The sequence below is a fragment of the Nymphaea colorata genome, chromosome 2, assembly GCF_008831285.2.
Source record: "Nymphaea colorata isolate Beijing-Zhang1983 chromosome 2, ASM883128v2, whole genome shotgun sequence".
In the NCBI taxonomy this organism is placed as follows: domain Eukaryota; kingdom Viridiplantae; phylum Streptophyta; class Magnoliopsida; order Nymphaeales; family Nymphaeaceae; genus Nymphaea; species Nymphaea colorata.
In genome coordinates, this window is record NC_045139.1 from 10,028,122 (window position 1) to 10,055,290 (window position 27,169).

Below are 27,169 nucleotides of genomic sequence, written 5' to 3' on the forward strand. Positions count from 1 at the left end.
AGGTGGCACATAGGATTGATCAGGATTGATTGAGTTAACTCATATAGGGACTTGAGCCCTCTACCACCTTTGCCTCTAGGTCTAGAGCATGCTCCATGCTACCAAGTGTTGTTTTCTTCTAACTACTTGAGATTTAACCTAGAGGAATCGGCTCATATAATTTTCACTTCAATACCTAATGAAGCAATTTAAAAGCCTACAACCAGTCTTTAACTAAAGAATGTAGGATGTACTTTACTAAGCAAATTTCGTCTGTTGTAGGATAACATAGAGGTCTTCCAACTAGCAAGCTTATTCTCGAACTTTTCTACAAATGTCTATACATGATTTCTGTTAGTTTCCCTCCAGTGAGAGGTAGACCAATATATGTAAGAGCAAAACCAATGATACCCATGCAAGTCATTGCACCTTGGTTTACAAGTTTTTCTTCGTCATATTAATGATTTGACTTTATTGACTTTAAGCCTTATATGTCTTTCTACCTCCTGCAAGAACTTTTTGAGATTTACAATGGATCTTCTATTGCTGCTATAAAGCACCAAGACATTGTCAACATATATAACTAAGCCACTAAAACTACAATTTGTGGATCCAATGGGAATCTTGATTGAGAACATTCACATTAAATAATCTAATTACTGCTTCCATAACTATTATGGAGGCATGGAGTGAGAGAGGATCGCCGTGGTGCAACCTTTTTTTGCTTATAGAGGTTTTGCCTTTAACTCCATTAACATAAACTGAATTAATAACTCACCAAATATAATGCATAACCCATGTTACCGAACGACTATGAAAGCCCAATAGCTCTATACACCTCTCAAGAAAAGCCTCTAAGAAATGATTTTAGGCCTTTGAGAGGTTCATTTATTAAAAAACTACTTCCTCTGTTCTACTAGAGTATCAGTTAATGATGTCTTGAGCTAATAAAAATTGATCATCAATAAATCTATCCTTGAAGAAGGTTTGTTGACTTCTATCTATAATTCTAGCCAACATTTAATGCATTCTAAGCACCATTAGCTTGGCAATTACATTAGTCACACTATTGCATAGGGCAATGAAGTTCTCAATTTTGAAAGCTCCTCTGAACTTATGGAGGATTATGATATTTGTATAGTTAATGCTACCAACGATTTTGCCTGTCTAGAAAAAGGAAGAGATAGCATTAGTAAGGTCATATCCAATATCATTCAAAAAATATTGAAATACATAGTTAATGAAATTGTACGAGCCTGCTATGGTCTCATTGTCATGCTTCTAATTTCCCCCACTGAGACTATTGTTCCCTCCATTTGAACTTCAAACATCCTACCATCAAACCGGTCGTCATTAATAAATTTTCAAAATAATCATTGACTACCATCAAATTGGTCATTTACAATGTTTGTATAGTTATAAAAAAATACAACCATTTATTTCAATGGATTCAACTTTGTTGCACTTTTTCTTTCTATTAGCCATCAATTGAAAGCAACAAGTGTTGCTATACATCCATTTGATTTTTGACTTGTTTTTTTAGTGGGTTTCCTCCTTTGCTTGTAAAACTTATAGGTTATCTCTAATCTTCCATTCTGGTTGGATGCAATCATCCTCTCTTGTCACTGCTTGTAGCAATTTTAGGTTTTCTTATAAGAACTGGATTCTAATTTAAGTCTTCCCATGGAATGTTTGTTCCATTTTTGATAAGTTAAGTTACACTTTTTTAATTTGGTAACAACTTTAACCATTGGACAGCCCTTAGTCCTTAATCTTCATTTCCTCCCAACCTCAGCTAGAATTTCTGATTCAACCAGTTGGCATATCTAGTCACAAGATAAATTTGCATGTTGCGAGAAAATTGCTTGCAAATATAGTAACAAAAAAATTGCAATTGATATTCCTCATGCGGGGTAGCCATAATTTGGAGCATATTGTGAATGGCCATGTTAATCCCTTTGCCAACCATGCTATCACTATATATATGATATTATTTAACAACCTTAAGGGGCGTAGCATAGCTAGTCGGACTAGTAGGTCAGTGAAAGTTCAGTCGTCAGTCCAATTCTCATGGGTGTCTCGTAAACTGCAAACGGTAGACGTGTGACACTCTAATTGATGAATGTATTGCTCCACACCCAAATTCATAAGTAGCCTTGGACCTCTAGAACATGGGAAAAAAAAAAGAGCTTAAGCCTCTTTGGGGCATATCACTCCCACTATATGATCTCTAATAGAGTTAAAGCGGTATGGATAGTCATTTCTATTGGAAGCTGTAATGATTTTCAAATTGCAGCATGTGAAGTAGATGACTAGATTGGCATTGTTGCATTGGTGACTGAGCTACATGGAAAATTTTGCTAGTGTTTTGAAGAAAAAACAGAAGCTAAAGTAAGTGAAGTTGAAGGGAATATTTTCATTAGAACCAACAATTGTTGATACTGAAAAACATGAACGACAATTTTTTTTGCAAGAAAGAAGGTGTCGCCGGTCCTTTTATGTTTTCAGAAGTCACACTATCAAAAGTGGAAGCTGCAACCATCACTCAATACAGCAATTCATGCCCTAACCCATTACTCAACATAGCAATTCATGCTTCATTCCAACCAAAGAAACAGTCGATTTTTATGAATATTAGTTAGATCCCAAGATAAATATTTTTTCTTTATTTTCATAATAGTAAATAAACAAAACGGAAAGCAGTTTATAATTAAGTAATATATTGATCATTTAGTCAACTTTTTTCATGGGACGCCGCATTAATGGATAGCAGGTGGGAATTAACCAACGGATAAAAGGTGGGCACTTGCCTGAGATTAAGCAACATGCATGGACCTATCTGAAATTATAGGTAAAGAGATAAGCACTCTGTCCTTTTACTTTTACGCTGCTTTTCGCCTTTTCCCCAACCGCGACGGTAACATCTCGACCGCACGTCGCCGCTGCGCGTTTCACGGAAACCGCGTGGACGAAGATCTCCGCTTCGGCGTGACGCGGTCGCTCAATCTGGACCGTTGAGTTGGCAGGCGTAGCTGATGCGCTAGAGGGTAATGACACGTAAGGCGGTCTCCCCTCTAAGCGACGACACCGACCGTCGGATGGACAGTCAAATTAGATCGCAGCCGTTGACGTCCCCGTCCCAAGAGACGTTTGCGTGTCGGACTGGTATGGTGACGGCCTCTATGGGATGGATCCGGATCTACCGAAAGAGAACCGAAACTGGTCAAGGACGGATTTGAGTGGAACCCAATTTTGGTTTAATTCAACTTTATAATGGTTTGGTCCAAATTTGTATTGAATGTTGGGTAGGAAGAATCTCGGCTTGAATATTGCTTGTTCTATTAAGCGCCTAAAAAAAATTACAACTTGAGGCAACCAGTAATATAAAAAATGTATAGGTATATATCATCTTGTTAAAAACTGTATAAACTATTTTATATGTAGTTTAACTTTTATTTTATTTATTTTTTTCATGTTTTCGTTTATTTTTTGAAATGGCTTTTGAATATTTTACCACCAACATGTTCTAGACCATCCCGTATAAGCTTAAAAGTATTTAAGATTCAAAAATGTTGGTTATGAAGACAAGAAACAGAAAAAAATGAGTATATAGTCACATCCACAAGTTTGCGAATAATATTGGCTGTGACACCTCCCGTCCTTATCGCATCTAGAGATATCAGGGAGTTTGGCTCGAGCGTGACTCCAGATCTTTCGAAACCGACCTAGCCGATCATGTCATTGGGCAATTTTCAGCATTTTAAAGTTGTGTTGCGCAAAATCTAAACATAGAGATCAACATCAAACGTCGAAAGCCAAATCGTGAAAGTTCAATATGCGTATCAACATTGATAAATTCATGAAGTATAACTCAATTCTTGATTTGGGGCACATGAACCTTTTCGTATTAATTTCAACGTGAAAGTTATAAAGATTACTGTGATTCCCGTGTACACATTCCCTGACTTCTGCCTGCTTAATCCAAGCCTAGGAACCACTTGCAAAATTCAGTGAATTGAAAACTAGGACTTTGTAGAATATGGCAAAAATTCCAAGATTAAGTTTGAGATAGATGCAAATCATGATCTAAAACTCTAAATTTTCATTAGTGGGAATTAAAACCTTATTCCAATGTGAAGACAGAAAAATAAGTCAGGCGTGACTTTCTCTTTCGCTCTCCAGAAAAATCTAGGAATGAATCATCTACAGCGACGATTTCCTCAATTTTCTTAAAAACTGTTTAGGAAATTCACAAGAATCTCAATCCGGATTTAACTTGGACGTCCCTCCCTTAAGTGGTTCCAAGGATAGAACCAAAAAATTCTGGTTAATATTCTGATCAAATAAAAAATCATTAATGGAACCATATTCCTACCAACGTATTTGGAAAATGCAAATCCAAATAGCCAATAATAATTTTCAAAATCAAAACAAGATACTAACTATGTCTCAAAACAAACCGTTTCAACTCAAAATCAATCTCATAAAAATGTCAACCTAGAGAGATTCCTAAAATTTCTCCAGACCCAACACCAAGAATTTTTGAATGTCAAGTTCTTGATCTAAGAAACCTACTTTGCCTACACTCTATGTAAAAAAACAAGTTGAAATCAACTTGTCTCATTTCTAAACCAAACCCAACAGCCAATTTTAGAAGAATTTACGTAATTTCCTCACCCAAAGAGAAGTTTCCAATTTCAAAACCAAAATTTCCAAACTTTAAGCCCATGGATATTATCTTCAAAAGCTTTTTCAGTATTAAAAATAAGTTTGGGAGACATCTTACATTTCCACCTCCAAGGTGGACCAACATGAGATCCAAATTGAATTATGCATTGAGAGAATTCGAGTGAAGCATGAAATCACATACACTCACTTCACTAATGCACCTACTCACTTTCGTAAAATTTAAGTGAGCCAAGTCACAAACATTACCTTGAAGTCATATTGTGACAAAAACTTGAAGACCTTATTTATTTTGTCACCAAGACACACAATTTCTAAAATGATTGCAAAATCCTTCATTTTCAAAATTAATTTTGAACCTATGATTGGATTTTATTCAAAAATTAAACTAATTTTCAATTCCAATATGATCTTGGTCCAAAATCAAGTTTCGACATTAAGTAGGTTGATTGTTTTGGGTCATGCCGCCTCACTTTGATTGCATTTTTTGGATTTTGTTTTTTGATGTTCATACTCTTTGATTCTTTAATGAATGGGATGTGAGCAAGCTTGGGCACCAGGCCGGGCCACTGCTGGGTACCCAATACACTGCCTTACTCGGGCCCGGGCTCGTGAGCTAGGTTGGCCGGGCTTGTTATCGGGCCCGCCCGGGTGGGCTTGATAATATTTTTTTAATTTTTTAATTAATTTATATATGTATTTTTATAATATTTTATTACCATTAATTATTTTATGTATTATTTTATATTAAAAAATATTTTTTAAATGTAATATAGCCGGGCCCGGGCTGAGCTCGGGTTTTCTGAGTCGCGCCGGCTCGGACCGAGCTCGGGTTTTTTTAGTCGGGCTGCCCCGGGCCGGACTCGTTATCGGGCCGGGCTGGCCCGATGCCCAGGCTTAGATGTGAGCCCAATCTGCGGCAGTATTGCATCGGAACTCCATCTGCGAGAATAAGGCTGTTTGAAGATGTGGGAGAGAGTTAGTTTGCAGATCGGTTGCCCTCGCTCGCTCGTCTGATGAAAGTGGATCTCTCTATGACTCTTGTGCATTTTATATATAAATCCTCTAGAAACAATGATTTATATTTCTTGTCTGCCATATATTGTATCAGAAAATGACACAAAATATGTGTCGACAATCTTAGTTTGATGGTGGTGAAGAATAGATAGCATAATAACCTGAGAACCAAAACACTAACACAGGGAAAAAGATAAAATAAAGCTCATAATCTACAGACAACCAAAACTCAGTTTCTTTCATATGACCTCATGAGCATTTAAAACACAAATGATAACTATCCCTACATAAAGCAATTATTAGTCAAGCAATAAAGAGAATCGTGGGCCACCAGAGTCATGAACCACAAAGCTTGTCTGAATTATTGGTTTGCACAAATGCAGGATTCCTTTTCTTTCTGAACAACAACCAAAAGCAACTACAATAAATTCTACAAAGCAATAATCAACAACCAAGAAAAGTGAGTCCTGGTGATGTCATTGCAAATATGGAATTCTTGACCGAGTTGCACCTATGATTTCTCGCTCTAAAGAAGTAGAACAATGCTTGTGTTGTGGTCGATCAACAAAAGTTTAATTCACCACTCTAATATCTAGATATGGGCAACTATAAGAAATAGGATCATCAGGTTGTTAATATTGGCTCAGAAGTTACAATGGATCGAATTTCAAGATGAAACTAGAAGTGTCAAAGCAGGAAGCTCATCACTTTGAGACAGTAAACTTTTGTGAAATAATACCAATGTATGCAGTTGCCTTTGCTCTATTTCCATCCTACGATTAATCCTTTATGCATGTCTAACTCTACGGCACTTACGAAGAAAACCATTACTTGACGCCATTGCTGATTCCACTCATTCCGCTCAGCAGAAATTTCAATCCAATCCTCCAACTTGGTCCTGCTGTTCTTCCCCTGTAGAAGAACTGCTCTTGCTTAATTAAATGTATGTGTGTGTGATATATCGATGTAATACTTGAGCATAACTAGAAGCAAACTAAGTATAATTCACCCGTATATCAACAAGCAAACGCAACTAAAGACACCTATTCATCATATAAGAAGTGAACTTTTTATGCGAACCAATATTTAAGAGTCACAAGTAAACGCAAGTTGAATGTGCCAGAAATGCGGTTTAATAAGTCCAAGGTCTAGAAGTATATACCTGTAGCTCTATATTTCGATCAGTGACACATTCTATATTTGGGCCAAAGGTGCCAAACATAAAAGGTGAGACTTCTTCATTGCTACATAAACTTTCAGCATTGTGAAAGACAAAGAAAGAATTCATACTCATATATATATATATATATATATATATATATTCATTATAATGTTGCTTTTTTTCTATTAAATTACTATGTTTTAAATGTTCTTTTATTAAAACCGGACCGGGCCTGGCCCAGGCTTGGACTTTTATGGTCGGGCCTTGGCCCTGGCGCGGCCAGGGCCGGTCCGATTCCGCCAGCCTCTCTGTGCGCAGACAGCATCCGTCAGGCTGCCATCGCAGCGTCCTCCATCCTGCTGCCCACCGAGCTCCCCTGTCCGCCTGCGTCTACTCCCCTTTCCCCGGTGCCTGCACCAACGCCGGCAGGGTGCCGACGGGTACGCTCTCTCCCTCACATTCCCTCTCTTTCCTCGCACTTTCCTTCTATATCTCATTAGTCATCACCCGTATTCTCTCTTTCCTCACAGCTTAGCCGGAAGTCCCATCACACAGCCATCGGCGAAACGAAGAGAAGGCACTTTGCTTCACGGTACCTCTTTCCTCTGTTGTGCCGAGCTTTTATTCCTCTCCATTTCAAAGTCGTCGTTCTTCTCAGAAATGAAATGGAACTGATCATGAAGTAGATTGCAATAGAGCTCGGCTGCATTGGCATTCGTTTCTTGTTTTTGTTTAATGATGAAGGGCAGCTTCACATTGCATGACAGTTGTTTGTTGATATGCTTGAATGAGATGCCATTCCCAACCTGTTAAATTGACTTGCACAGGGTACCATGTCAAGCAACCTTGACTTCATTGATGAGATCCACCTGCAAAAGCTATTCTTTTAAAGGTCACCTGGGCTGCTAGGCAGTCCAACGCACCAGATTTGCGCTTAGAAATCTTCATCATTCTAGGCAATGCATCGGCTTTTGGCTATAAAGAACTAGAGCCTGCTCAAACTAAATGCATCACTTCCATGATTATCAGCCATAGCAATTTCTCGTAGGCAATGAACAAGGACAGAACAACCTGGAGAATTATTTACTTTTAATGTATGCTATGAATTGCCTTTTTATGATTACATATTATCTCAAATGTTGGATATATTATTTGATACTGTTTTCTTAACAGCCGGTCCTTATGATATTGATAAAACTTAATATTGCTTTTCTATGAGACTTGCTGAGTTGGAATTGAGTATATTTGGCAATATTTAATGGAGCTTTTACAAACTTTTTTCTGTTTTATGAATTCGATATACAAATCCTTCTCAACGATGCTATGCTCATCTATTAGGGGCAAATTTGCTGCTTTAGGAATAAGGCATTAACATAGAATTAACTGTTTTAAAGCAAACTGTTTTCTTTCCCCCTTTTTTTTGGCAATTTGTAAGGGACTTTTTTTTTTAAATGTAGGCACGTTAGAATTGTTATTCGTATAAATTGCATGTTTATCATGCCATTATTCTAATTTTTCCTTTGTATGCCACATATTGTTACATATATTGCGTACAACTATTGTACAACGAATTATTTCTTGGGTATAATACGGCAAAATTATATATCTTGAGAAAATCTTGAGAAATTTTTTAATAAATTAAAAAATCCTAAAAATTAGGTAAAAGTAAAATAAATAAAAAAACTAATAATAAGACTCTGAAAAATGATTAAATAAAATCATAAACATGATAGGATGTGAGTGAAAAGTAGTACATTAAAAGCATAGCCATATGTAAGATTTACTAAATAATAAATTTGGTTGGTCTCCATTCTAGACCCAATTTACTCAGCCGGATGATATGAAAGCTGACTTAATGAAGAAGTTAGTCCTATAGGTTATAGGTTAGGGTTTTCCTCGTAGGAGAAGCTGGGCTCTCTCTCCCTCTCATCTTTATTGCATCGAATTTTCTGTAAACCATCTCTCTCTCCTCTTTATTACATAATTAATCTTCATGACTACATGCACCTTTCAGCACTCTCTCTTCTTTATTATGCTTAATTTTCTGGTTAATCACCTCTCTCTCTTATTTAATACATTTTAAAGATAGAAACTCACTGTTTGACTGAACACTTCAAAAGAAAAAAAATCTAACTTCCAGTAAAAAAATGCAAAAAAGATGCAAGGTGAACACTTATTTTTGGCGTTTTTTTATTTTCTGACATCTTTTTGAAAAAATGCGTTTTATTGACGTTTATATGGCTGACTTATATTTAACTTATTTATCGTGTTTTTTTCGAATAAGACGGGATATTTGTGACAATTACCAGTTCTTCTTTACATAGTATGGGCTGGTGTAGTCTTGAAGTTCTTATGTGGAAGCACTGTAATATTTGCTAATGTCCTTTTATGCAAAGCCTACCATAAGAAGGTTTGCAACTTTTTGATAATGTTATTCTTACTAATTTTATGTATTGAATTCTATGTCCGCATGATTTTACTCTTTGTATGCATGTTCATGTGATCTCTGTGGCTGTCATTCGCCACTCGGCATTAAATTCTAATGATACTTAGAATAGTAACACGACGAGAAAACTTGTTCTTCATTGTCGATTCTATGTTCTTCAAATATGAAATCAAGTTGCAGCTCCAAGGTTCTAATGTGGCAGAAGAAGCTAAGATTTAGAGATTAGTGAGACTGTAACAATAGAAGCTGTGGACAATGTAATGCATATGAACCATGTGACAGGATTAAAGGTGAATCTAAATATAAGGTAGAGATTGAAGCCTATCAAGTATCAACGTCTTGGTGGAAAACTTATTCGTCTCACTATTATTGGCTTGCACGTGTCTTATTCTGTCAATTGAGTGAGTCAATTCATGCATTCTCTAGATACATGACAGACGTGCCTGGACAAGGAACTTTGATGACAGAAGATTTCCATGAGTAACTGGATATTCTGGTGCAGCTGCGGTTGAAATCAACTAGCTAACTAGTGGCGAATTAGTTCTCAACACGGAAGTTCCTTTGATGCCATTCGTAAGAATTAGTTCTCAACACGGAAGTTCCTATTTGCTGATTGGTTTCTTGTTCCCATATGGCACAAATTAAGCACAGAAGTTTTTGCTCAGCAAAAGAAGTTGTTGAAACTTCAAACAGATGAAATGGATCCGAAATACGTTGCTTTATGGGATAAATGTTGGTAAAATTTCATGCTAAAATGCAGAATATAAAACTGAGGCAACTGAACCATTGAAGGACAAAATTCAAAAAATATGAATATTCTGAATTTCTGAATTCAGTCCATCAATGGATCTAAAATTCATATATAGTATTAACACACATGAAATAATCATATGACACTCAGACCGAACCCAACTGATCACAATTACGAGCTGGGGTGGAGCCAGGGGCCATGGCTTCCCTTCAAAATAAAAGAAAAAACAAATTTTACATGTAATTTTAAAAAAATTTCAAAAAATTATAGGTCAATCCTGAAACTATAATTTAAATCTCTTAATAAAAAATTATAATATATAAATTAATAGTGACACTCTTAGACGGTATGTAATATATGAATCAATAGTAGCACACGTGAGCCTGCACTAACGTCCGAATTTTGTTTGGCGGTGACTCTGTGAGGACTAGGACACCTTCACGTGACGTGAGTCATGGCGAGAGCTGGGTTGGAGTACCATATCGTCTTTCTCGTGCTAGTTCTCTGTTCCATCGACTTGAGTAAGTTTTCCAACAAACAAAGCCAGCATCCAACTGTGACCAATCAGATGATCTTCGCGCTTCATAAATGTGTAGCTCCCATGGTTCAAACACCGGCAGAGTGAGAGAGAGAAGGGCAGAACGTTGCCGGACAATGTCTCCCCACATAATGCTGGTTGCCTTTCCGGCTCAAGGCCATATCAACCCCATTCTCCAATTAGCCAAGCTCCTCGCCAGCCGTGGCGTTCTCACCACCTTCGTCACCACAACCCACGCCCACAATCTCATCAGCCGCAGCGCCGCCGCCACCACCATTACCGGCCTCTCCTTTGCCTCCATCTCCGATGGCTATGACTCGTCAGTCGAAACAACTGCGCCGGACTATGCTCAAAACCTTAACCGTCACGGCCCCTCATCTCTTACGTCCCTCGTCCGCTCGCTCGCCGCTTCCGGCCAACCCGTCGACTGCATCGCCTACAATTTTCTTCTCACGTGGGCCGCCGACGTCGCTTCCAGCCTCGGTGTCCCCTCGGCTCTGCTGTGGATCCAACCAGCCTCCGTTCTGTCGATCTTCTACCACTTCGTGGAACAGTCCCCCCACCTGTTCGGCGACAATTCGGGCGATATCCACCTTGCCGGCCTACCCTCCCTCCACGCACACGACCTCCCCACCTTCCTCCTCCCTGAAGACGTTATCTATCATGCTGTCTGCCACAACCTCTCCAGCATGTTCAGAGCCATCAAGGATTCCAAAACCAAATGGGTGCTCGTCAATTCCTTCGACGCTCTCGAGCCAGAAGCCATCGCCCAAATGCGCTCCATTTTTCCCGGTGTTGCCGCCGTCGGTCCGTTGATCCCCTCAGCCTTCATGGACGCCAAAGATCCCAAGGATACCTCCTTCGGCGGTGATCTGTTGAACCAGAAGCATCCCAATAACGGATGCACGACACCGGACAGAAGCGTTCTTGAATGGCTCGACTCAAGACCTGAAGCCTCAGTCGTGTATATTTCGTTCGGCACTTGGGCGAAGCTGGCAGCCGCGCAGTTGGAAGAAGTGGCCATCTGGTTGACGGAGTCCGTGCACGGCTTCCTCTGGGTAGTGAGACCGCCTGAGAACTACGGCGGGTTTCCTATCGGTTTCGAGGAAGCGGTGAAGAAGAGGGGGATGGTGGCGGAGTGGTGCTCGCAAGTAGAGGTGTTGAACCACCCTGCAGTGAGCTGCTTCGTGACCCATTCCGGTTGGAACTCGACATTGGAGGGGCTGGTGAGCGGGAAGCCGATGGTGTGCCTGCCTCAGTGGAGCGAGCAACCGACCAACGCGAAGTTCGTGCAGGACGTGTGGCAGACGGGCGTGAGGGCGAAGCGAGGGGAGGACGACGTGGTCGGAAGGGAGGAGCTCCGGCGGTGCGTGGAGGAGGTGGTGGGAGAACAGCGGGGCAAGGAGGTGAGGGAGAACGCTGCCAAGTACAAGGAGCTCGCCAAGAAGGCCACGGCGGACGGCGGGTCGTCGGAACGGAGCATGAGGGCCTTCATTGACGATAACGTTCCGAAGATCTTGGCATCATCTGGGCCATCGGAAGGGAACAATCAACGGTGACAGAAGCAGGATGTTGATGGTGGCCGACGCATGGAGTCCTTTCTACCTCTCTGCATTTATTAATTTGTCGTTCGTCGATTAAATGAGAATTGAGGGCGAAATAAATTCCTGAAAGCGATCAACTCAGAAGCCTGCCGCCTGTCACCTGAGTTGTTGAATGAAGCTGTTTTTCTGCCGATTTTAAGTCGTACCATCAAAATGACATTCTCAAATCGCTCTTCTCATCTCATATATAATACAACAATCTTGGGGATCTAGATGAATCCGAAAAGTGCAAAAGTAGAAGTAAAAATAATATCAAAGAAGAAATACTTTCGATCTGACTTGAAAATGCATGGATTTGGACCTAAACGTTCATTATTTTCATTTCTCCTATCGAGTGATGCAACGCAGCCATTTAACTGAAGGAAAAGAAGAAAGGAACCATGTATCTAAGGACTCCAGCTGTTCCCATGGACTCCGGCGGTTCGCTTTTCATTGATTGTAATTTTTGCAAGCCTCACATTTTCCCTTTCACAGTTGTGGGCATTTAAATGAGGAAAAAGGCCTAAATACACTTTTTCAACGGTAACGAATGCTTCTCTAGCGTAATAGTGATGCCTACAAAAAGAGGAAGTTCTTACTTTTACTGACGTCAGGGCACGTCCTTCACGGGTCATTTGCATTCATGTAACCTCTATGCATCTCAAAATCTACAAATTTGCAAATTCTTGAAACAAAGTTTCAAGGTTAGAAAGTTCCTTTTTTTATATATACTTTTATGTTTCAAATTCTGAAAAGGTATTTTGAAAGGCTTGTTCGAGTTGGACTCCAACTCGGTCTCCAAACTCGACTCGTTTATAAATGAGTTGCGACTAGTTTATAAATGAGTTTTGCTTGGATTCAAATATATGTTCAAAATGTTAAACAAGTAGAATCTTGACTACATAATGGATGCTGAATTATAACAAGAAAAAAAAATTTAAGCAAGTAGCAACTAAACGTGTTACTCGAGTTAAGCAAGTTAAAAGAAACAAGACATACTTAACATAAACAAGTCAAACAAGTCGAGTTCGAGCTCGACGTTGTATCGTTGAGTCAAGCATGTTCTATTGAGCTCAAGTAGAGTTCGAGATGAGTCTTCTGAGTTGAGTCAAGCTCAAGCTGGCCTAATGTGAGCTCAATTTGGTGCGTGTGCAGCGCTATCGATGAATATACATTCTAAAATATAGTTTTCTTTCCAATTCAAATAAAGCTCACAGTTTCCAAAATAGATTCTACAATGCTTATGTATTTGAAATTTCAGAAGAATGTTTTATGATAAGTATGTTTCACCTAAACGGTCTATTTTAGAAGAATTACTCTTTGATGTTTCATTTTGTCAAAACTCGACTTGAACTTATAAACAAATAGTCCAAATGTATGCTTGAAATGTTAAACGAATCAAGTTCGAGTTGTAAGAACTTGACTCGTCTAAACTCGACTTAGCTCAGCTACATAATGAATGTTGAATTATAACAAAAAAAAAAAAAAACTTAAACAAGTAGCAACTAAAAGTGTTAAGTGGGCTAAAAGAAACGAGACATACTCAATATAAACAACTTAAATGAGTTAAACGAGTCGAGTTAGAGCTCGATGTTGTTTCATCGAGTTGAGCATGTTCTAATTTCTACCGATCTCGACCCAAGTATGAGATCGAGTTTTCTGAGTTGAGTCGAGCTCAAGCTAGCCAACTCTAGCACGACTTGGCTTATATGCAGCCCTATCTACGGTCATGCATTCTAAAATATAGTTTTCTTTGAAATTCAAATAAAGCTTACAGATTCGAAAATAGGTTCTACCATGCTTATCAAATTAAACTTCCATAAAGTTGTTTTATAACAAATATATTTCGGCATAAACTATGTATTTTAGAGGAATTACTCATCGATGTTCAGTTTCTTAGATTACAGAAAATATATGAGAGCGGAATCAATTCTTAATTTCAACCCATTATGGCAAACATTTGAAATTGGACTGAATTTATTTTGAAAATACACATTTAGTTGTTGAATAAAATATTTAGATATTGGTCCCCGTTATTTGAAAAATATATTTACTATTCGCAAAACAAACTTGCATTTCGATCCAACTAACTTTGGAGAAAAAGATATATATAATATATTTATGTTGTTGAATGTTGAGAACGGAGGTGGGTTTATTTTAACAAAATTAGTTTTCTTATTATTCGATCACATTTAGGAAGAAATTTGTTTTAGGGAGGTAGGATGTAACCTCTGCTTCCTTTTATTAAAAAAAAAAATGATACATTAAAGTGGTTGTGAATTTCATTTACTAAATTTTTATTCCTTTTGGCTTCATGGGTGTTTACTATCCCTTAATTTCAGCCACCATCTAAGATTGGGGGAGTTAGAGACTTAAAACCGATATGATAATCATCATTTAGCTTTGATTGCAGTTGCTTCCTTTATTTTAGCCACCACCAGAGAAACAGGGGATCTAATGGTGGCTTGGTGGAACCAACTTAATGAATTAAGGTCGTCCTTTTTCCTCTAATAGTCTCATCGAAGCGACTTCTTCTTCCTCTCTTCTGAGCCTATTTTCTTTTCTTCTTGCCTGTTTTGTGCATTGATTGAGTGCGTTAGCCAACTGTTCATGCCAGGTACGCTGTTTCCCTATGCCATCATTTTCTTTTTTTTCTCCACATTTAATCGTGCATTGGAAAGGAGCCACATTAGCGTGTATATCAGTACCAACTATTTATTTTGCCGTAAGCCTTATGTCTACCATGTGCATGCATGTATCTTGTTTGATTTTATCATGCTCAAGAATCATGTCATGACTATGCCGCATGATTTACAGAATATTCTCATGTATGCTGGCATGGCACACAAATAATTACATTTGTTTAATTTTGATATAAGCATATCTCCGTAAGTGCATGGTGTTAATATGCATATATGTTAACCATGCACGCATGCTTAGTTTATGGTCTGCCCACATGAATTTTCATCAGCATAAAACAAAAATATACAGCAGGGTCTGTTGCCTCTGCCCAATAGTAGGAGATAAAAGAGAATGTTTTGCTCGGTGATATGCCATCTAGTTCATTTTGTTGTTTTGTAGCAGAGTCTGCATGTGTTTTGGGCACGCTCATTATGTGGTGACATGTTTCTCCACCATAAGTTTTGGGGAAGAACCCTGCAACATGTTCACTTGAAGGCCCGGTTCAATAGAGGAAGGCAACGACAGATGTAGGCTTGATTGTGATGCAAAACTTTTTCGAGAAACAGTCAAATGCAAACTAGTCTGCCCCCTTCCATGGCAAATACTCAACTTATCTTTCACTTGATCACCTTCTTTAACTTCTTGAGGAGAATAGGGCCAGGAGCCATCGACATACTTTAGAAGATCTTGGTTGAACATCACAAACTCTGTTTGGGAACTTCCATAATCAGTGGTTCTTGCACTTGATGCTTAATAGAAACAACCGATGAAAAAGTGTTCCATGGAACAACTAACGCAAGGGCCAAGTTTGCTGATGATGAAGACACAATTGTTGGCTCTGATAACCATAAAACTTGAGTATGAGATGGAAGAAACGTAATCACAAATACAGGGAGAAACAATATATGTGGTTCGGTCGAAGAAGATGACCTAAGTCGATGGTGCCTCTCTATTCCTCAATCATTGATTCATAGAGAGAAGACGCGTGACACTCGATACAATTGGCTTACATGACTTGCTCAGTGTGATCCCTTCACATTTTGATTTACGTTCTACTTTTGGATCAAGATTATTCTCTTTCTTATTTTGAAAGAGATCTTCTTGTTGATAGAATCTGCACCAACTATTTCCATATCTATATCCATATGAGCAGCGTGATCTTGGGCTTTCACACATCTTTACATATATCTATTGTCTTCAACACCCTTCACCTGTATCTCATTTTTGCTTTAGATTGGAATTAACCGAAGTGGATATCTCGTTAATTCTTCCTTTTCTTCATTGCCTCTCTTAACTTTTTGCATATGCAGCTGCCACCTCTCCATGGCAGAATGTGGCCTTCAATCGTTGAACTTGTGGAATAGAAATTTATTGGCTTTTGTAAGTCTTGTTTTGCATGCATGGTACTCCTATGCCTGTTTTTCTGTTAGACTTTTCTTTTCCTTGATTAGTTGCTTTTTCATTTATGTGATCGCTTAACCAATGAATTTATTTAGTAAACTCTATAACTATTTTGAGTTCTTCTTGAGCCTTTCTCGAGGTTTTGTTTTTATAATGTTTCTAATTATTGGAACAGATCAGGAATTGATCTAGCTTGGCCTGCAACTAACAACATATTTAATTTGTAAATTGCTCATGCTCATGAGCTTTTAACAACTATAAGCCTGGATAATACCGGTTAAGGCTAACCGGTGCTTGTTTCACCGCTATAGGCAGTACGTACTTGCTAGTGGGCCAGTTGTCCGCCCACACCAGTCTGCTTTATTTACACAATGAAGCCTCATTATTTTTCTATTTCTTTTAACATATAGGTGGCCCCTAAAGCTTATCATTTATAATGTTATTGTCCCTTAGCTAGAAATTTCTAGGTTGGTATAGGTGTTCATTATTGGGCGTTTACAAATCAGCGACAAAATCAAGAGGTATCAGCTCCTAGTGCATTCCTATACTGTCGAAAACTATCACCGGTATAGCTCTATTTGCTATGATTAATTACGTGAATGTTAAATTCACATTAGATCTAAAATAGCTGAAAAAATTCGGCTAATTTGCATCCCAACGGAAGCGAAATTAGCTAGGTGACTTCTCTTGCTTTCTCCATCCTTCCTCCGGTGATGCCGAAAATGGAAGAAAAATGTGGACGACGTATGGAGATACACACACAAAAAAGTTGCTGTGGATTTTGATCTTCATTTTGAATTAAGCTCTTCGAAATTTCATTCATAAGTGGGTAATCTTCATTCTTCAAAACTTACAAACAGTCTTAGATTGGTCTATCTGAATCGTTAGAGTTAAGATTTTAATTATAACCAATACATGAAATTTCAAAAGCTTAAACGCCGCATTATGGAATTGAATTCACAAAGTGGACCAGAAAATATCGAAATATATTATCGCCTCCTATGTCTGAATATTTTAATCTAGACCGGTACACTTTGACAAGTGGAAGCGTTTTCGTTTGTAGACAGAATGTACAGTAGGATGCTAACTCGATCTAAAGCCACCAATGAGTTCGGTATAAGTCTCACCATATGTGGACGAACAATCAGGGTATAGACAACATGGATTTTTCTGGCCGTTTAAATTCTTGTGGTCTCTCACTCACATACCTCGACCTAATGGGTAAAATGGATGGATGGATGGATTATTTCAGTGTATATATATATATATATATACACACACACACACACACACACTTTTATAATTAATCTAGAGTCCCTACCCTTTTATTATATTATGTTATAATGTTCTATGTATCTCCACATTGCGTTTAGTTAAAGTAAGAGGAGCTATGGAGATTGAAAATGCATGCCTACAATATAACTTTGTTTTCAGTGAGCATTAACCATTGCAGGGCATGCCTACATTTAGAAATAAAAGAAGAATTCAAGGAAGCCAGATTAACAGGAACTTACAACTTGGAAAGTTTTATATTTCCAAATGACTCCTTGGTTTTCGTTTGTGAGCCCACTACCGGGCACTATGGCGGAGGTGCCACTTGGAGAGACCTTCAGGCACACCATCCTGCCATTTACGATGTTGTTAATGGAACTATGAACTATTTGTTTTCAAACAAAAATTTCCAGTTTAACTGCTAATCCAACAGTTTGACCTCTCAAATAAACAAAGCAGGGCTCTGCTCTGGATCCAACCGGCCTCCTGAAAGTTTTAGGGACTTTTTCAGAAAGTAATGACTATGGGCTCAAGCAAATCATATTTCATTTGAGCCCTTGATCTCTATTAATATTTTTACGTTTGCAGTTACAAAAACTGGTATACATTGTAGTTACAATAACTGATAGACATGAGATAACCATGTGTATAGCTGGTTACAGAATATAGACAGAAGACATATTTGTAATTGCCTGGTTCCAAGAGACTTTGTAAATCTATCGGCAACTTGGTCTGCTCTTCTAATAACTCAAGCAAAATATCTCCTTTCTTCACATGATCCCGGACAAAGTAGAAATCTATTTGCACATATTTGATTCGAGCATGAAACACAGGATTCGAGGCAAGATACAACACACCTAGATTATCACACCATAAAGAAGGAGTAGTGCTCGGCTGAAAACCTAACTCCTTGTGTGACATTCCATTGAGGTACCAGAGAATTCTCTTCACTAATTCTCAATGCTTTTTGAGTGGTTGATGCATATATTGACATGCTTTATTCACTACTTGAACAATGTAACATCTCGTCAAATTCAAATATTGGAGAGAACCAATAATTTTTCTGTAAAAGTTTGAATCTTCAAAGAGTTATTGTGTGGATTGCACACGTGTAGGTGATAGACTCAGGGGAGTAGTTGTTGGTTTTGCCATGTCCATGTTGGCTTTCTTCAAGTTGCCCTGAATATAATTTTGTTGCCTCAGTTGTATGCCATGTGAAAGGTATTGTACTTCCAGACCAAGGAAATAAGAAAGTCTCTCAAGATTTTTAATTGAGAAATTTCTATTCAATTCATCTATGAGTTTTTCAATTTCTGCGGTTGAGGTTCCGGTGACTATGATGTCATCAACATAGACCAAAATGTAGTGTTTAGTTTTAACTCCAAATTAATAAAAAGTGAAGCATCAGAGGCCGATGACTGAAACCCTTTGGTTTCAAGGAAGTGACTCAACTTATGATACCATGGGCGAGGCGCTTGTTTAAGTCCACAAATTACTTTTCTAGTTTACACATATGGCAGGGGTGTATGGAGTCTACATATCCTTCTCGCTGGTACATGTAGGCCTTTTTTTCTAGAATCCCATTCAAGAAGGCATTGTTGAAGTCCAATTGCCGAATCACCCAATCATGTTGAACTGCAAGAGAGAAGCACATAGATAGTGTAAGGTTTCATCACTGGACTAAATGTCTCTCGATAGCCCATCTAAGTATTGGTGGCCCCGTAATGTCAACCTTGAGTTCCTTGAGAAGAGATTTCTACCAAATAATTTCAGAAGCGGCAATCGTAAGGGCTTTATATTCTGGTTCGGTGCTTGATCGTGCTACAGTATGTTGTTTAGTTGATCCCCAAGAAATAATATTTCCTCCAAGCAAAGTAACAAATCCACTGGTTGATCGTCGGTCATCTGGGCAGCCAGCCCAATCGGCATTTGCATATGTTTCCAACGTCATAGACTAGTTTGTTCGAATTTGAGGTCATATGTGCATGTGCCTTGTAGGAACAGAAGAATGCGTTTGACATGGCCTCAATGAAGATCAGTAGGATCATGCATAAATTGACATGTTTTATCAACAACAAATGAAATATCAGTTCGAGTGAGGGTGACATACTGCAAGGCTCCAACAATGCTTCCATAAAGAGTAGCATCCATGAATCTCTCCCATTCATGTCGTGAGATGGGTAAGTTGGGAACAACAGGTGGAACAACAACTTTACATTTCTCCATCCCAGCTTTGCTAAGTACATCAAGAATATATTTCTTTTGCAAAAGAAGAAGATGATCTTTGTTAAAAGATACCTCAATTCCAAGGAAGTAGATTTATCCTAAGTCTTTGAAGGAGAAGTGTTGTCCAAGCTTTGCTGAAAAATTGTGTATTTCTATCTTCAAAACTGCCAGTCAAAATAATGTCATCAACATAGATTAAGAAATAAATAGTGTTGAAACCAAAATTGCGAATAAAAAGTGATGAATCAAACTACGATTCATGAAATTCTTCGCTGATAAAAAACTGCTTCAAGCTGTCAAACCAAGCTCTAGGAGCTTGTTTGAGTCCATAAAGAGATTTTTATAGTTTGCAAACATGATTAGGCAACTCTGAACTTTCAAACCCTAGCGGTTGAATCATAAAAATCTCTTCTTTCAGTGTTCCGTGAAGGAATGCATCATTCACACCAGGTTGTTGAATGCACCATCTACAGCTGAAGGCAATAGATAAAACAAGTCGAATAGTGGTTGGTTTGACAACTGGACTGAAAGTATCAAAGTAATCCACTCATTCTCCTTAATTAAATCCTTTGACCACTAAACTGGTCTTGTATCTAGTTATAGTACCATCAAATGATGCTTGATTTTGTAGACCCATCTACATCCAATAACGTTTAAGTGAGGTTGTCGCGGCATAAGATCCCATGTTTTTTTTTTTTGTAAAGAGCATCCATCTCGCTTTTCATAGCATTAACCCAGTTGTGATCCTGTTGGGCCTCTTTTAGAGAGGTAGGTTCAGTTTGAGGAGTGGTTTGAGTCAAGTAGGTGAAGACTCTAGGCCATTGGGTTTTGTCTTGGAATCTTGTTATCATGTGATGAGACCTAGTAGGCTCAACTAATCGGTTGTTAGGTTCATCATTGGAGGGAGACTCAAAGGAATTAGAACCGGTTTGGACAACTGCAGGACTCAGGGGACTAAGAATGATTCTGGGCAACTCAACAAGAGATGAACTCTCTTTTGGCTTGTCAATAGGTCTAGGTTCAATGCTCTCAGATATGGATGATTTTAGCCATCTTGAAATGTTTGAGGGAGTAATAGAAGGACCACAATGAGAGTATAAAAAACTTCTTTCGTCGAATCTAACATGTCTAGATATGAGGACACAATTGGAGATTGGATTGTAACATATATAAACTTATGACAACTTCTATAACCGATGAAGACACAAGGTTGAGCTTTCGGTTCTAATTTTGAAGAACGTCTAGGCCCACTCAAAGGATAGATGGTTCATCCAAATGTTCATATATGATTATATTTTGGAGCTTCATGCAATAGCTTCTCATACGGTGTCATTTGCAAATCTGTAATAGACAACATATTAAGACGAATAACTGTTTTAAAAGCATTAAACAAGAAGTTTTGTGGCATATTGGCATCAATAATCATGGTAAGTCCCATTTCCACCAGATGTCTATGTTTCCTTTCTACTATGCTATTCTGCTGAGATGTATAAGGACATGTTATCTATCGACGAATACATCGGTTTTCAAGAAATGTGGTAAATTCTTTGCTCAGGAATTTCTTTCCTCCATCTGAAAGGAAAATTTTAATTTTTGTCTCAAGTTGATGCTCTACTATGCTAGACAAAGTTTTAAAACATGGAAACTTATCACTTTTCTTGGATAAGGGAAAACTCCATGAGAAGCAAGAGTAGTCATCAACTATTAAGAGATAATACATGTACTCTTTTCACGAAGCACATGATGCTGGGCCCCAAAGATGAGCATGTAACACTTCAAGTGGTTTAGTTGCATGAAACTCAGCCTTAGAAAAAGGAATTTTATGCATTTTTTCAAGCACACATAAAGAACAAAAGTCCAATTTATGTTCATCATTAGCAGAAAATAAACTAGCAATTTTCAATGAGTTCAACAACTGAAAATGAGCATGTCCTAGACGTAAATGCAATAACTAAAAATTTGAACAATAATTTTGAGAAACTAAAAAAGTATTAGTAGTGTTTAGTCGACAATCATCTTCAATACTTATAGGATTGCTTGTTGAGTCCATTCTCTCTTTTGTCCATCTATAGAGTCCTCATTTCTCAAGCGACTCTGTGTGAAGAATCTTGCACATCTGCACATTCTTAACAATAAAACCATTAGAAGAAACTTCAATAGAACATTGGTTGTCTTTGGTAAACCTTGCAACTAACATAAGATTCTTGTGTGCCTTAGGGGCATGTAACACATTTTTCAAAACAAAAGATGAGGTTTTGCTAGGTAGGGATACGATCCCTATATTTTTAATTAGCATCTGACAACCATTGCTAATAATAATAGAATTAGATCAATGATAAGGAACTCTACCTTTCATATCTTGATCTGAGTTTGTCACATGGTGGGAGGCTCATGTGTTTGGGTTCCAGGCTGAGTCATGAGTATTGTTGATAGTTTCTTGACTACTAGAAGCATTGTCAGACTTTTCCATATTGAGTGTCATAGCCATAAACGCCTTTGGAATATCATAGTACTGTCGAGCTGTGTGATTCCTTCTTCCACAAGTTACTCCTTGACTAGACTTGTTAATACTATTATTATTTTTACCATAGTTTCCTCTTCCTCCATTATAGTTTTCTCTTCCTCCACTATGCCTCTATCCCTACCACCATTATAGTTACCACACCCACTCCTTTCTTCAACAATAAAGGCAATGGCAGTGGCTTCAACTAGAGTCAGCTGGGGTGAGGAAAGCATTTCAAGTCGCTGTTCTTGAGTGATTAACATATCATATAATTCAGACCATAAAAGCAGATCTTTAAATGCAGTAACCCTAGTGATGAAAGATTCATATTCAGAACTCAATTCATTCAAAGCATAGAGAGCCAGATCTGTATCAGAAACAAAATGGTTCATAGTGCTAAGAGAATCATGTAAAAAACTGATATGTTGAAATAATCAGTCATAACAGTCCTCCTTCTTTGACGTTTTGTAGTTCTCATTTGAGTTTAATAATATAAAGATTATTTTGTGAGACATACTATTTTTTAAGGATGCACCAAGCATCTCTAGCAGTGCCAACACGAACTGACTGAATGAGTCACAATGACTTTAATCCAACTTAATGGAAGTTGGTCTTCACGATACCATAAATCACAAGCAAGGTTTTTTTGTCTATGTGTTGCATCAAGAAATTCAGGAGGTGCAGAACATTTTTCGTTCACATACTTAATCAGATTTTGACTTTTCATAACACTTTCAATTTGAGAACACCAAGGGAGATAATTTGATCGATCAAGCTTAACTGAAACCAAATTTGAGAAAGCACTCCATTATGTACCTGGTACAGCAAAAGCAGTTCGAGAGATGCCAGAAGAAGATGATGCAACAATTTTACTGAATTTTCTCCTTTGGCAGAACTATAGTCGGTGAGCACAAGAACTCCTCCTAAAAACTTCACAGAATCAGGCGGCGCTTCAGACCTTTGGCGTTAGCTCCCTTCAACTCCAAATTTTGCCCAAGGATCTCCAAGTCAACAAGGTTTCATATGGTATACTGCCCAACAACTGATCCCCATAGAAAATCACACAAGGAGCGACTAATCTACCGCTAGTTGCTGGCAGAGTGCATTTTTAGGCTTCTGCGACACCATAAAATCAGTTGCTAAAGAAAAACTCGTAACTCCTCAAAGCATGCTCTAAAAAATCTGAAATTTTGTAGGAAGAATCCTCAGATGAGACGATTCCAAATAGACCTTGCTCAACCCTCCTCATAGCTGGAGCTGACAGCGCCGGCCAATTTCGTGACAAGTTCTCAGGCGGTATTCAAGGGTCACAGTCGCAGGTGAGCTTCCAGCGACAGGGTTCCCTTCAAAAATTTATACCTCCTCATAGGCAATGTCAAAAATTCTAAAAATTAGTATGGAGATTCTTGAGAAGAAGATGATTCCAATGAGCTATTACGCATCCCCTGGCTTCGCCAGAGCTGATAGCGCCGACCGAAATCGCGATAGAGTTTTCCGACGAAAATGTGCTCTGTGCTGTCTTGTTGGGAAATCGCTCGATTGCTAGACAGATTGCAGAAATCGACTCAAATCTCACACTAATTTAGCATAAATCAATCTCAAACGAATTTAGCAAGTGATTAACAGAGATTGGTACCAAAATATTTTCACCAGATTGAGAGAGTAATCCAAATGGTAAGAGGAAGACTGAATACCTCTGCTGCAGACAGGCGGAGCTTCTAAATTCACTTGCTCTCCACCTACAGACAGTTCTAATGAATCCCTGCTTGACTTTTAGGGTCACCGGAGTCGATAATGCCAACAGATTTATCTGGCTGATAACTGTCGGTATTCTCTATGTTCAGCAGTTCTTTGATGTTGTTATCATGAATACTAATACTTTGCAACTCCAAAGCTCAGATACCAAGTTAAGAAACTAAAAGCATACAAGGGAAAGAAAGAAGGACACACAAGATAACGTGGTTTAGCTAAACAAGCCTACGTCCACACTAACGATTCTCTCTCTATTCTTCAATTATTCAACCAAGAGAGAGTACAAATATTTATAGTCACTGTGTACAATTTTGATCCTTGATTTTATGATCTGGATTCACGCAATAGACCTTGACAAGATTACAAGAAACTGTTTTAGAATTGATTCTTTCCTTATCAAGAGAAGATCCTTTAGTTTTGAAATAATGCAGGGTTGGTGTTATCCTCTCCTTGATTGTTGTAGATTCTTTTATCAATAGGAAAAGTGTGTGATTTGCAGAGACAAGGGGAAGAAAGGGAGACCTCCTTTAAAACTCACTACCTTAGTGAATTTACTTTTGTCTCATTCTCCTGGCTATAAGCACAATGTTTGTGATATGGAGGATGTATAGAAAGTGGAAGGTGGTCTTGGGGATGATGGGGACACTACCTTAATTAATATAGAGGCGTCTAAGTCTTGATCAGAATAATTTGAAAGTCTCTAATGAAGGTATTGAATTGGAACATTCGAGACCTTGCCAAGCTGGAGGCTTAAAAGGAATTGTGGGATACGGTTGATCAGACTTGGCTAGATTTATTCTTCATTTCTGATTTCGTGGTGGATGCCCGCAGACTAAATTTGTTTCATGAATAACAAATGAATTGAGGTGTTTGACGGAACTGGCTCTCTTAAGCTTAAAACATTAGCTAGTTCTGATCATAACACCATCATCTATTAGTCTAGCTCCTTTAGGAGAGGCCAGCATGGTCGGCATCCTTTCAGATTCTTCAAGTCTTGGCTAATGGATGTAGCTGGTTTGGAGATCATTAAGAATGAATAGCAGGATGAGGTATCTGGTTGCCCCATGATATGTTTCCTAAACAAGTTAGGGAAGGTCAAGGCCAGGCTGATGCGGTGGAACGTAGAGATTTTTGGCAGGCTCAATACCTGCATTGCTAATTTGAGAGGTTGACTCAAGGATTGCAGTGCTCGGGTGGAGCAGGGTATGCTGGAGGATATTGAACATATTGGCCTCCTTAATAAAGTTCTTCACTTGAAACAGGTTATGTGGAAACAAAGGTCGCGAGTCAAATAGCTGACTAAAGGTGATAAAAACACTTCATTCTTTCATTCTATTACTATCCACAATGAAGAAACCATGTCTCTACAACAAGACTCTCATGCCATCTGGCGGGTTTGTGTCGATGGCTTTTATGCTACCTTAAGAGACTCCGTTGATGATAGGAAAGACCTTCAGGTTTGGCTGGCTATGGGGATTATTCCTAATAAGTCTCCCCCATTATTGACAGGTCAAGCTTGTCTACAAGTTGCCTCCGTAACTTCTAGTGGTAGAAAGCTGGCCGCCTTTCTGTTTACAGACGCGAAAGGACTGCGTCTTGACCAGGGAGTACAGTGGTGGGAGGACATCAATGACCTACCTGAAGACACCATTCTCCGGTAGTGCTTGATGGTTGGTGGCTTGGACAGGTTTCAGAAGATTTTGTTGATTTCTAACAACAAGCCTTGGCTTAGAAGACTTCAGGCCACGTTTGAAGGGCATCGATCAGTTCAGATATGGCAAAGCATCTATGGCAACTTCTTTCACATGGTGCAAATTCTGCAACAACAACCTGTGCATGATATTTTGTCTCTTGTAACCCAAGCTATGTAAATCTGGTTTTCCAGCTTTTGGTTTCAACTTGGTTTGTTTCTTTCCTGGCTCGCTCTAGCTCCTAAGTTAGAGTGACTGTCTATTTTTGCTGTATATATCTTTGTTATTGCAATAAAAGGTTAGGGGGGCTTTCCCCCGCAGGGTTGTTGCGGATACTAATAGCAGGAAGGCTAAGAGATACATTCAATCTTTGAAAGATAAATGGGTTACTATGAGAGATGAGGACCAAATTCTTAAAGCTTGCTGTACCCACTTTCAGTTTTTTGCTAGAGAGAGATGATGCAATTGGTGACGTATTTGATGATATCCAAGATGGTGATATGGTAACTGACGAGGAGAATGAGACTCTATTTATGCCAATCCCTCAGGAGGAGATCTTCAATGCTGTTAAAAAGTTTGGATAAGGATAGTGCTTCAGGGCCTAATGGATTCCTAACTATTTTTATCAACATTGTTAGAATATCATAGGCAAAGACTTAGTTGCAGTGATCTAAGATTTTTTTGAAAAAAGGGAAGATGGTGGGCAGTGCCAATCACACTATAATTTGTTTGATTGCTAAAAAGACTAATGGGCATATGGTGGAGGACTATTCGCTCATATGTTTGTTTAACTCTATCTACAAAGTGATTTCCAAGGTTATAATTCTCAGGACACAACTTCATTTAACAACCGAGTCAACCACCAACCTTAGTACCTATCAACCTACTTACCTACAACTTCTCTACCAATTGAATCTTCACCACCTACTCAACCACCACAACCAACATCATATGCTTCCATTAAAGTCTGGGCATCGGGCCAGCCCGGGCCCGAATTTTAGAAGTCGGGCCATTCTGACTCAGAAAACCCGAGCCCAACCCCCGGGCCTAGCCTGATTACATTTAAAAAATATTTTTTAAATATAAAATAATACATAAAAATAATTAATTGTAATAAAATATTATAAATATATATATTAATAAAAAAATAAAAAAATAATTATCGGGCCCGATCCAGGCTTATCGTGCCCACCCGGGCCAGTCAGATAGCTAGTCGGGCCGGGTGCCGGGTACCAGGTACCCAGCAGTGGCCCCGCCCATTGCCTAGGCTTAGCTTCCAATGCCATGACCACTAAATCCAAATCTGGAAAAGTAAAACCAAACCCAAAATATGCTTTTACCATTTCTGTACCTAAGGAACCAAACCACTATACTATGATATTAAAACATCTAGGCTGGAATAAAGCAATGCAAAATGAGATGTGCCAAGAAATCCACACATGCATGTCATTGGCTGCCGATGGATATTCAAAACCAAACT

At 38.6% G+C, this 27,169-nt stretch overlaps 1 protein-coding gene across 1 annotated transcript; it reads left to right on the forward strand.

Annotated features, from left to right (window-relative positions):
• Window positions 1-7,089: 7,089 nt before the first annotated feature.
• On the forward strand, window positions 7,090-12,337 carry LOC116247680 (crocetin glucosyltransferase, chloroplastic-like). The gene is made up of 3 exons (XM_031619930.2): window positions 7,090-7,284; window positions 7,375-7,436; window positions 10,473-12,337. Exon 3 carries the CDS (start codon window positions 10,630-10,632, stop codon window positions 12,136-12,138), a length of 1,509 nt encoding a protein of 502 aa, XP_031475790.1. The 5' UTR covers window positions 7,090-7,284; window positions 7,375-7,436; window positions 10,473-10,629; the 3' UTR covers window positions 12,139-12,337.
• Window positions 12,338-27,169: the final 14,832 nt, after the last annotated feature.